This window comes from Mastomys coucha, unplaced genomic scaffold (genome assembly GCF_008632895.1).
Source record: "Mastomys coucha isolate ucsf_1 unplaced genomic scaffold, UCSF_Mcou_1 pScaffold4, whole genome shotgun sequence".
Classification (NCBI taxonomy): Eukaryota; Metazoa; Chordata; class Mammalia; order Rodentia; family Muridae; genus Mastomys; species Mastomys coucha.
In genome coordinates, this window is record NW_022196910.1 from 47,524,944 (window position 1) to 47,535,488 (window position 10,545).

Here is a 10,545-nt window from a genome sequence, read left to right on the forward strand (position 1 = left end):
GGAACTCACTCTGTAGACTAGGCTGGCCTCGAACTCAGAAATCCATCTGCCTCTGCCTCCCAAGTGCTAAAGGCGTGCACCACCACTGCCCGGCTAACTTTCATATTGTTATGTGAAGGTCCAGGATAGTGAGCATGTTAGAATCACAGTCATCTATTAATCATAGAGAAAAAATATCTTGCCGAGTTTTCAGGGGGTCTTGAGGGTGAATCTAGACATGTTAGACATCCACTCAGAGGACCTATATCCTCCAGTCACCTGTACTCCACACTCCAATGAAGATAGCTGCAGCACCTGTGGGCATCTTAGGCCTCTTTCTGAAAAAGAGAACCAAGACACATCTCCAGATGGCTTTTGTCCCTATTGATAACCTTAGATGTATGTATGAGAATGAATTGTTTCTACTGGAAAGATGATTAAAATTTCTCATGTCCTTTGACATCCTCAGAGACCTAGCTATATACTTGCCCTCAGTATGACCCACAAAATTTTCAACCATATATAATAGACCATGTACCTCTAAATATGCATTTTATATATGCATTAGCCTGATAGATTATATCGCCTTGTTATTGATGTGCATTTACTGATTTTGATTTCAAATGTGAAAGAAAAATATTTTTGACTTTGTAGATAATAAATGGATTATATGAAAATATAAAGGGTAAATCCTTATATTCCTGATCATATGTATCAGTAACATAGCCCAAGACCCAACTTGGGCTTTTAATATATAATAAAGGAAATCTGAAAATTTCCTCCAGATTTGCCTGCTTCATTATGACTATGCTCACGCATCAATGTGTCAAAAGTACAATAGGTGTACTGCGAGGTAGGACACAATGAATTCTCACTTCTTATTTGCTATTTATTCATACCTGTCAAGCTGCCTTACAGTACTGTCTTTTTAACTTCATATGCTAATCCCTATTCATACCATGCATCTTAATCATCTAATAAGACAATCTGTCATTACTGATACTGTTGTGCGAGCATGGGAAATTCCATGAGCAAGACTTGGAAATGGAATCCTGTGTCCTCATCTTCATTATTGGGTTTATGATGACCAACTGCTAATGATGGATTATTACCAAATAAAACTGAAGTGATGTGCCAGGCACTGCATAAGTATATGCGAATGCTCAGGCACATAGAGGATGTATTATACACGATGTGCACTATAGACATTATACAGATACCCATAACTTTACGTCCAATAAGGTACTGACTTTCTGCCAAGTCATCTACTTTTTCTATGGGGATGTTAAATTTATCTTGATAAATGTGATTCTCTGACAGTGAAACTGAAAGATTCTCCTTTCCCATGATGACTGCCATCCTCCAAGATGAAAAGCACACCTAATATCGTAACTGCTGACATCTATAATTAACTTGACTCAGTGCCAAAAAAGGAAAGAGAAGATACAGAGAGGAAATAAGGCTTTTCTGTCAGGGGTCTGTTGTAACGTTCCCACGGAGCCATTCATTCCTAACATACCTGGCACCAGAATCCAACGGCCCTGTCCTGTAGACACAGACCCAGAACTTGGACACATTTATTCCGCAGATGCTTTTCATGATAAACACCATGTTCTGCACACTAAAATCAAAGATCAATGAAACATAGTGTCATGCAGGAAAGATCCGTTACCGGACAGTAACAGCTCAATGTGATGTGTGCTCTGCTTCACGTGTGTATCAGCTGCCTTGACAGAGAAGACAGAAGGAGGGATATAATTCAAGTAGGGGACTGTCATACTGAAACTGGGTTTTGGGAGATGAAGTGAGATTTGTTTTGATGGAGAAAAGAGGTAAAGAAAACAAAATCTGACCACAAGTGTGAAAGAGCCCATGCAAGATGGGAAAAAATAAGACATACCAAAACTATTCCTTATGAATAAGGAAGTATAAACTGCAGCTACTGGGTCATAGGAAACAAGGTCAGAACGCAGACTTAGTGCTGGATCAATAAAAAATGTTTGGACTTTTATCTCTTGGGAGAATGGGAGCCATTGAGAATTTTTGCTAGGAGAGATGACATTTCTGCTTTGACAACACTTGAGCAATATCTGGGGTGGGCTTGGCAGAGAAGACCAGAGACTGAGAAAGCAGCTACTCAAGAGTACCAGCAGTTGAGTGAGCAGTGACAAGAGACCATACAGAGAAGGGAGGGAGGAGGAGGCTGGAAACAGACAGAGTAAGGCATACCTGGGAGAGTTGGAAACAGAAGATGAGTCAGGGGTGGTCTGATGGAAGAGGACACCGTCTAAGCTAAGAGTGTGGGCGTTGAGATGTAATTAGCTGAAACATAGGATGTGGTCAGAATGAACTCAGAGTGAATGCCTGGAAGGAAAACCAGAGAGGACTGCCTCCAAAAGAATGGAGATGAGCAACTGGCACTCAGCAGCGGAAGTGAGAAGAACATGTCAGACTGTCCAGCAAGAAAGGACACAGGAGGTTAAGCATTTGTTCTGGGTTCCAAGGTGGGAGTCTGTGAAATGGGTATTTCAGAACAGACGTTAACAGGGGACTGAAGAGTGCTATGGCCCTTTCAGTGTGGAGTGACTGTGAAGCCTCATTTAAGCTGTGTTCTGTCTGTGAAGGATGAGTAGAAGCCAGCATCACACTCTCTCAGGAGTGGGAGACACAAAGAGGTAAGGAGCAGCTCCCACTCTTATTACTTCTTGCTTCCCTGCCACGACACATGCTTTCAAACTACAAAGAAGAGGTTGTGCTGACTCCTCTTGCTATACCTGGACCCTGAAAACTCAGGAATGTTCTGGGGTTCTACTTCAAGTCTGTGATACCCATAGAGCCATATTAGGTCAAGCGGGGAATTTGAGTATGTCATTAAAATCAAAGGTTGTTTCTCTCTTTCTGAGCCTTCCTGGGTGATTTTCAGAGACCCCAGCAGGGTGCGTGACACGGCCCTGTAGAGCTGTCCACACCAGAGTGCAGACTAAAAGTGCCTAGAAAAAGAACATGCCCCTCTCTCCTAGGGGGAAATCCACACTGTCCGAATCCCCACGAGAGAGAGAGAAGGCGATGGAGAAAACATGCCTCTACCTCATCACCTTCTGGCTTTGAGGATTTAGACACAGACCGCTCAGAATCCCCCAGGGTAGGGAAAAAATAATAGCCAGAGGCAAAGCCAAAAATGTCTCCTGCTTCTATTAATGGCTTTAAATTTATTTTCCATCCACACACCAGAGGAAGGGATCCATTTAAATGGATTAAGAGGCCCAGGAAGAGACACCAAGGCAGGTGTTGGTGGACATGTTCTGTTGTCAGATTATAAATATTTTAAGGCTTTGTCAACTAGACGGTCTCCACGACAGGTCCTACCTAGCCTCCATTACCACAGAAAAGGAGCTGCCACCAGTGACACAGGCACAAACGGGTTGCTGGGCCCAGAACACATTTTTTGTTAATGCAAAAACTCATTAACATTTCATGCAGTAAAGCACTAGTTGTTTTTCTTTAAGTCATTTGCAAACACAGACATCTGTATTATAGACATGTATTTCGGAGGTGGGGGAACACAGGGTCTCACTCCCATTCACCAACCCAAGACCTTATGAAGTAGTTGGGGCTGCACGTACTGAGCCTATGCACCATGGAGCCTAGAGACACATGGTGTTAAAACTGATTTCTAAAGCACAAAACTGGTATAGCGAATAGTCTACTACTTGGGTCACTAGACTGGCTGATGATTCAGGCTACCATGTTTACAGTTTTTCTAAGCCAAATTCAGATTGGTTTGGTCATCCCCTTGCTTAGTCTTTAATCATTTCTCCTTGACGATGCTAGCCTTCCTGACTTGATACCATCTACTATGGAAGTTCACTTACCACATTCACCCCTACACAAAGGCCCTAATTTACACTATCCAAACTACACTTGGGAATCTTGCTTGTACACACCCTACACTTCTCTGCCTCATTGTCCAGAGCTACCCTTCTGTGAGACAGAAAGCCTTCTTTGTGAAATCCCTGCAAAGCTACCCCATTAAAATCCCTTTCATTCCTCAATGCTCAACTGAAGCACTATGCACCTCCTGTGCAAAAAGCCTGCCTTGCTTTACATGGTTGGAATCTGAGTCTGATAGATTGCAGCTTAGGGCTCACATCTCGACACATAAATAACTACCTTATGCAAGTCTCACAAGGCTTACATAAGAAGGTAAGACAATGTTAGTAAAGCCCACTGTGATGTTTGAAATACAGTTGGAGTTCAAAATAACGAAGTTCACCTTGCCTACCCTTGAACTATAAATCCTGTGCTACAAAGCCATGTTTGATTTACTCACACAAAACTTGTGATGACCTACATGTACATATTATATGCTTAATAAATGTTTATTAAATATAAGGTGGATATTGAGAACTATATCTTTTTTTGTAAAACAAAATCAATGGTCTTAATAATAATGTTAAATGTTGAGAAGGGCTAAAACACAAGACTCCCTGGATTTTTCTAATTGAGTTGGCTGTGTGGTGCAGAAAAAACATATGGGTTATACACCCAGGACCAGGAGTCAGTTTGATTACTGTCTAACTTGTGTTTCTGTATAAGTTACTTACATATTATGACTTATTTACATATTCTGTTTCTTCTTTTCTAAAACTCTAAATAAAATGTCTTGAAGGAACATTCTGGACTACTACGACAATTCTTTCTGTTTGGTAGGCTCTTAGTACCTACAGATTGGACATTTTAAATGGGACCCATTTATTTTGCCAGCAGTATAGAACAATGCTCAAAAGAGTACATTCCTTGACTGAAATGGAAATTGTATCTCCCAACCATGATTTTATAATGTAGAAGAGACAGCAACAATCTCTAGGTCTTTCCAATGGGAAAAAGCCAAGCAATTGAAGGAGCTCCCCTACAGCCTCTGAGGACTGAGCCAATGGCCAACACACTCTTCTTTAGCAAATAGCAAGAGTGAACTTGAGCTATGACATCAGAGCAGGCTGAGATTCCATCCAGCTAGCAGGTGGGGTTTTCAATGTGTGCTTGACTCTTGAGTAAGGTCCCTGAAACACAGTCGTAAGAGTTCTTCCATGTCTTGGTCATGGCTATCATCTTTCTGAGTCAGTCTATGACCTACCATCTTCCCTTTCCAGTTTTGACTTGTGAAGGTACCAGGTGACAGTGATGCAGATGGAACTCTCCTATCTTGACTGATGCACATCCAAACTAATATGGCCCAGGTTGCATTCCAGAAAACAAAAATAGCAGCAACAACAAAATCAGCCACAGCCTACGTGGTATTGAGCAGAATGAGTTGGATCCTTAGAAAATTACCTCTAGCTACAGTCTTACCAAGTGCTCCATAAGTTGAATATTTCATAAACAGGTTTCACCTCTGTGACCAAGGAAGTGCAGCAGTTTAGGAATGCTATTGTAGGATTTTTCTCTGTCCAATCACATTAGGGCAGTGGCAGACCTGTGATTGGACAGGAGAAGGGAGGCAGAGCTAGGAGTTGGGGAGACAGAGAGGTTGCGGGAGGGAAGGAGGAGAAGCCAACATGGAGGCAGACGAACAGGAAGGTGATCCTGATCCCATGTGGTGTTAAACAACCACAAGTAGTTAAGATCTTCACAAGGTTAGGATAATTGGATTAAAACTTTATCTTCATCAATTGGCACTGAAATTATTGTATTGGCATCTTGTAAATTGTGATCTTATTGTTATATAAATCTGATTGGATAATTAAGCTTTAATAGTCATGTTTCTACTGGTAACAAGACATTTAGATGGCTGATCGTGGGGTGTATGGGGCAATTTGTGGAAATGAGATGAACTCGCTAGCTGGGAGAGAGTAGCTCAGCTATGAGAACACACCGAGTGGGACCCACCAAGATATAGTGTTGTGGCCCGCCGCACCGGTACTAGAGCGGAAACATGGACCAGCAGGGCAAGAAAGATGGTAGGTTTAATATTCCTGCAACAGAATGCCAATCTCTTAAAGTACACAGTACCAAAAATAATGGTATTCCATGAGCCTCATGTGAATACGCATGCGCTGTCAACTTGCAGTGCCCGGGAACCCATGACACTGGCACAATTTTTAATTTAGTTTCCATCTCAAAATGCCATGGTTCTATTATTCTATCAAGAATAGAACTAACAGCCATGCGTGGTGGCCACTCAGCTCTGGAAGCCAAAGTCTAGGTGATTACAAGTTCAAGGTTAGCCTAGATAAAATGGTGATTTCTTTTTTACTCGACAATGAGAACAAAACTGAATTAAGAACCAATAAAGCACATCAGTCACTGAACTGACAACTCTCCAACATTGACATGAGCATTCTTGTCCAATCTAGTGGGGGTTTCAGAGACAGTGTTTGATAGAAATAGATATGTTCTATGTTATTCTGACAGCTCGTTGTTGGTTCTTTAACCATCCTTTGAGATGCCCCGAACTGGACAAGAACTGTGGAGAAGAGAGCAAAGGCCTGTATAGTATCTAGAAAAAGGAACTCACATCTCGCTTTTTCTCCATCTATGAGGTACACGGCACTTTGGGCCCAGAGGGTGTAGTGTATCGCCTCAGTGCTCCCTTTCCCTTTTTCTGTTCAGACACCACTGGAAGTAACTTGACCCCTCTCCATGTTCACTGGACAGCAGCCAGAATGAGACTCAGCTTTCCTTCTCTGTAAAACCACCTACCACTCAGAGGAACACTTTGACATGCTCCAAACTCGAAGGACAAATGAAATTGGCATTTTTTAAATCTGAAGGCAAAACAAAAGAGTCAGAAACACGACACCACAAGACCAGGCACTTATCTGTACTCCCAGTGAAAGAGGAGGCTCCGGGCTCAAAGAACTCTGCAATTGCACTTCCAGGAGCATTCAGTAGATTTCTCCCCCTCTCTTGGTGGGGGCCAGCTTACAGGAGGTGACTGAGTGTCTGTCCCCTCTCAGATGCAAAGGTTCCTTTGTGAGCAATGTCTGAAGGTGAAAGGGCTCAAAGGGGGAGAACATCGGGGGACAAAAGAGACAGACCTACATGGTGTTCCTGACATCTGCTCTCCTTGTGTGCCATGGCCAGTGGCAGATCGGGAAGCAAAGCTTTGTCTCTTCAGCAACATGGTATCCAAATCTAGCCATTCACACTCTTGCTGAGTCCTGCTATGGACAGTCTAACAGGCAAAAAGGGAATTGCAGGGACATATGAGACAGAGAGACCGCATGCTAATTCTCGAGGGGCTTTTTGTCTTACAGGTGAATGTTAAATGTATTGATTCACATCTTTTAATTTTCTTCAGAACCCGACCCAAACTTCTCCAGCCATCCTTCCTGGCCAACTAATAGTTCTCACCTCAACTCTGTGTCACCACAAGACTCAGGTCCTCTACTTTTATGTTATTTGAACTTGGCAGCAGTGTTCTTTGTGTGCATGGTCCAGCTAGTTTCTCAGCATCAGGAGGAAGGGCTTTCCGGCTTCTTGGTCCCTCGTGTCTTTCTTTGTACAGTTGTTACTTCTGTAACTTTAACACCATACACACTTGCTAAGAGAAGTCTTGGCCACCAATGCTGATGACTCCTCTTGAGATGCCACTCCAAGTGTGTCCCAGCTCTCTCCCTCACAGATTAAGTTCCTAAAAGTTCCCATTCCTAACAAGGCATGTGGATTTCGTGCTGTGTGTCTATCCAGAAGCAAAGGTGTTCTTGCTTGAGCAAACCATGAGGAAAAGAACCCCTCGGAGCCACAGTGGGTTTGACCTCTCTCTGCTCTTCACAGAAACAGGACAGGTCCATGTCATTGGCTATGTTCAGAAATATCAGTCAATGAGAAGGACGAGCCCTTGAACCTCTTACCCAGTGCTTAGCCACCATGGTGTGAACTAGTGGGTTAGCTCAGCTGAGGAGTCACATGTTTTCTTCCTATTCAAACTGTTTTTTTTTTTTCTACAGAATTTAGAAACCAAAGAACCTACCAGAACTTATTCCTTTCCTCCCATCCTCTTCTTCTTCCTCCTCTACTCTCCCCAGAAACAATTTGTGTCTAACCGGTTGATGACAAGAGACACCAGCCAGTGTTGATGTACATAGGTTTACATATCAGGCGCATGTCATCCATTTTACAGGTTATCACTACTTAAAGGAAATATGACTGTTTGCATTAATAGGGACTTGGAACGCTGCCTAAAGTTTGTGGTGAAACATATGAGGTGAGAGAAGTAGAGAAAGATAATTATTTCATTTTCAAACCTCAAATAGGTACATGAACGTCCCAGAGAGAACAGATATAATGGATCAGGTCTCTTTTTCTTCAACCCTGACAATGTCCACAGCATATCCTCAGGTGATTTTATTTTTTTTTTTAGTATAATATATATTTGTGTATGTATACATATATATGTATGTGTATATATATATATATATGCTTAATTATTACAGTACATTACATATATAGTATAAAAGTTCATTCTCACAATATCAAAAATATACTAATGTGTAAATGACCTAGTGTACATAAAAGGTATCAAGATATTTCTAGTCACAAATGAGCAACATTAAGAAATATAGATGATATGCTTTACAATACAATTTATTATGACTTCAATTTAACCCAAATGGTTATACTGCATGTAGGCTAAATGGAAGCACAAAAATTCATTTGCAATATGTTCTTGGAGAAAGAGGATTACAGTCGCACTGCAACATTAACACTTGTTGAATTCAAACTATTTTTCCTACTGTATTAAATATTTCCCCGTGTTAAGAACAAGAACCTGAATAGTGAAGCTGGTGTTGTCTGCCAAATGAAAACAGTGAACGAGTGCTATTCATAAAACAGCTGAACAACCGGTTGGTAACAGAAGACCTCAGAGAGCCACCAAAAACAAACGAACAAAAAAAAACCCACCATTGTCTTCTAAATAATCATAATTCTGTCTCTCCCTGTGTTATTTTTTACTTGCATAACACTACTCAATTAAACTGAGAGTTGGACCCAAAATTACTGTCTTGGCTGTTATGTGGCATTCTATAAATCTCTCAAAACCCCTTACTTAAGTCTGCTTTTTCCGAAAAGTACTTACTCATTCTCCAGGGCGTTACACGAATTAGGCATCCTGGAGCCCACAGCACCTAAGCCTGGTTAGCAGGGTGGAAACTAATAAGTGCAATGGAAATGGAGCCTACTTGGTTACTATGGATACCTTAGATCTAAAGGACTCCTATTTGGGGTACTCATCAGCCACTACTAGCACAAAATCCCTCATGCTGCTTGGACCTGCATGTGGTCATAAATGCTTACTGCACACGTACCATGTTCGACAAGTGCTCTGAAATGGCAGAGCCATACTGTGGGAAACCATTTCTTCCCTCTGGTGCATTTGTGCTGCCTGTTTCCCATCTAGAGACTTAAAGGTTTCATTTGGCCATCCGCTTTGCAGAACTGAGCATTTCTACTAGACCACTACAATAGCTTAGCTAAAATCAGGCTAAAAGGTTGATTTCTGTGGCAAGCCAACTCACCTCAAAATGCTACAGCTTACAAAAGGTTTAAAAGCCCTCCCCCATGCACACACACTTTAAGGGTCTCAACTCTAGTAGTCTGGACAAGAGAGTCTTCCAGGGAGACTAGTAGGGTACACAGCCTATTCATGTGAAAGCATCCAGGGCATTTCTCCTGAATGAATCCCAAATTACAAGTGACTTTTCTCAACATCTGGTCCATGTGGAGGAAGTTTCAGTGAAGTATATAATACATATGTACATGCACACACACACACACACACACACACACACACACACACACACACACACATATAGATATAGATATAGCCTTGAAGCCAAAGTAATTAGCTTAAACTCACTGGAGACATGCGTTAGTCCTCTTCCCAGATGTTCATTTTATCCTACAAGGAGGAAGGTGCAGGCGACTTGGGAGACCAGGCCTTACACTTGTGCCCTGTTTTGGCTTAATGGCTTTAGTAAACCAACAGAAACACTCTGTCCCATAAAGATAATTGCACAACAAAACTTTATCTTTTCCAGATGGCAAATGGGATGTCATTCAGTGTGACTTAATGATCTGGCCTCCATAGGACTCTCTCTAGGTTCGTGTGCCTGCTCTATCGGAGTGCCGATACCTAGGATGTACCTCAATAGGAAGCCTTATCTCAACTGCTAATGAAACTAAGAGCCAAGCCACTGTCACGAGCTGGGCATGGTGAGGCATAGACAGTAAGGTGGCTGGGGAAGATTGGTCATCAGGGACAGCTGGCAAGCTTCTTTGTCCTCTGCCTTCACCGTCTTTTCCTCTCCACTGTCTATGCTTGCTCTTGTCTTCTCCTTTATCTTGGGATCTTGACCCACAGCCACAGTTTTGACTCTTCCACCCATGGTCCCTGTTTAAATCTTGAGCTCAGCCCCATCCCCTAAACTCCATGTATTTGTAGTTGGGTATGCGAGCGTTGCCTCTCTACCTAACCCTTCATGTCCAATATTTTCTACAGGAATTTTTTTTTACCTAGTAGGTATAATATCTGTACCTTATTTTTCTAGTACAAACATTTTCTTT

The 10,545-nt window shown here is 42.0% G+C and overlaps 1 protein-coding gene across 2 annotated transcripts in view; it reads right to left on the reverse strand.

Annotated features, from left to right (window-relative positions):
- Hmga2 (high mobility group AT-hook 2) overlaps positions 1-10,545 on the reverse strand; it is a 117,306-nt gene that overhangs the window by 72,038 nt on the left and 34,723 nt on the right. Inside the window, exon 4 of one of the 2 annotated variants that reach the window (XM_031349672.1) lies at positions 7-1,600. The exons of the other annotated variant lie outside the window; for it this stretch is intronic. Coding sequence (XP_031205532.1) covers positions 1,490-1,600 — 111 coding nt within the window. The 3' untranslated portion in view covers positions 7-1,489. Of the gene's footprint in view, positions 1-6; positions 1,601-10,545 lie in introns of those variants that run through there. 2 annotated transcript variants of the gene reach the window in all.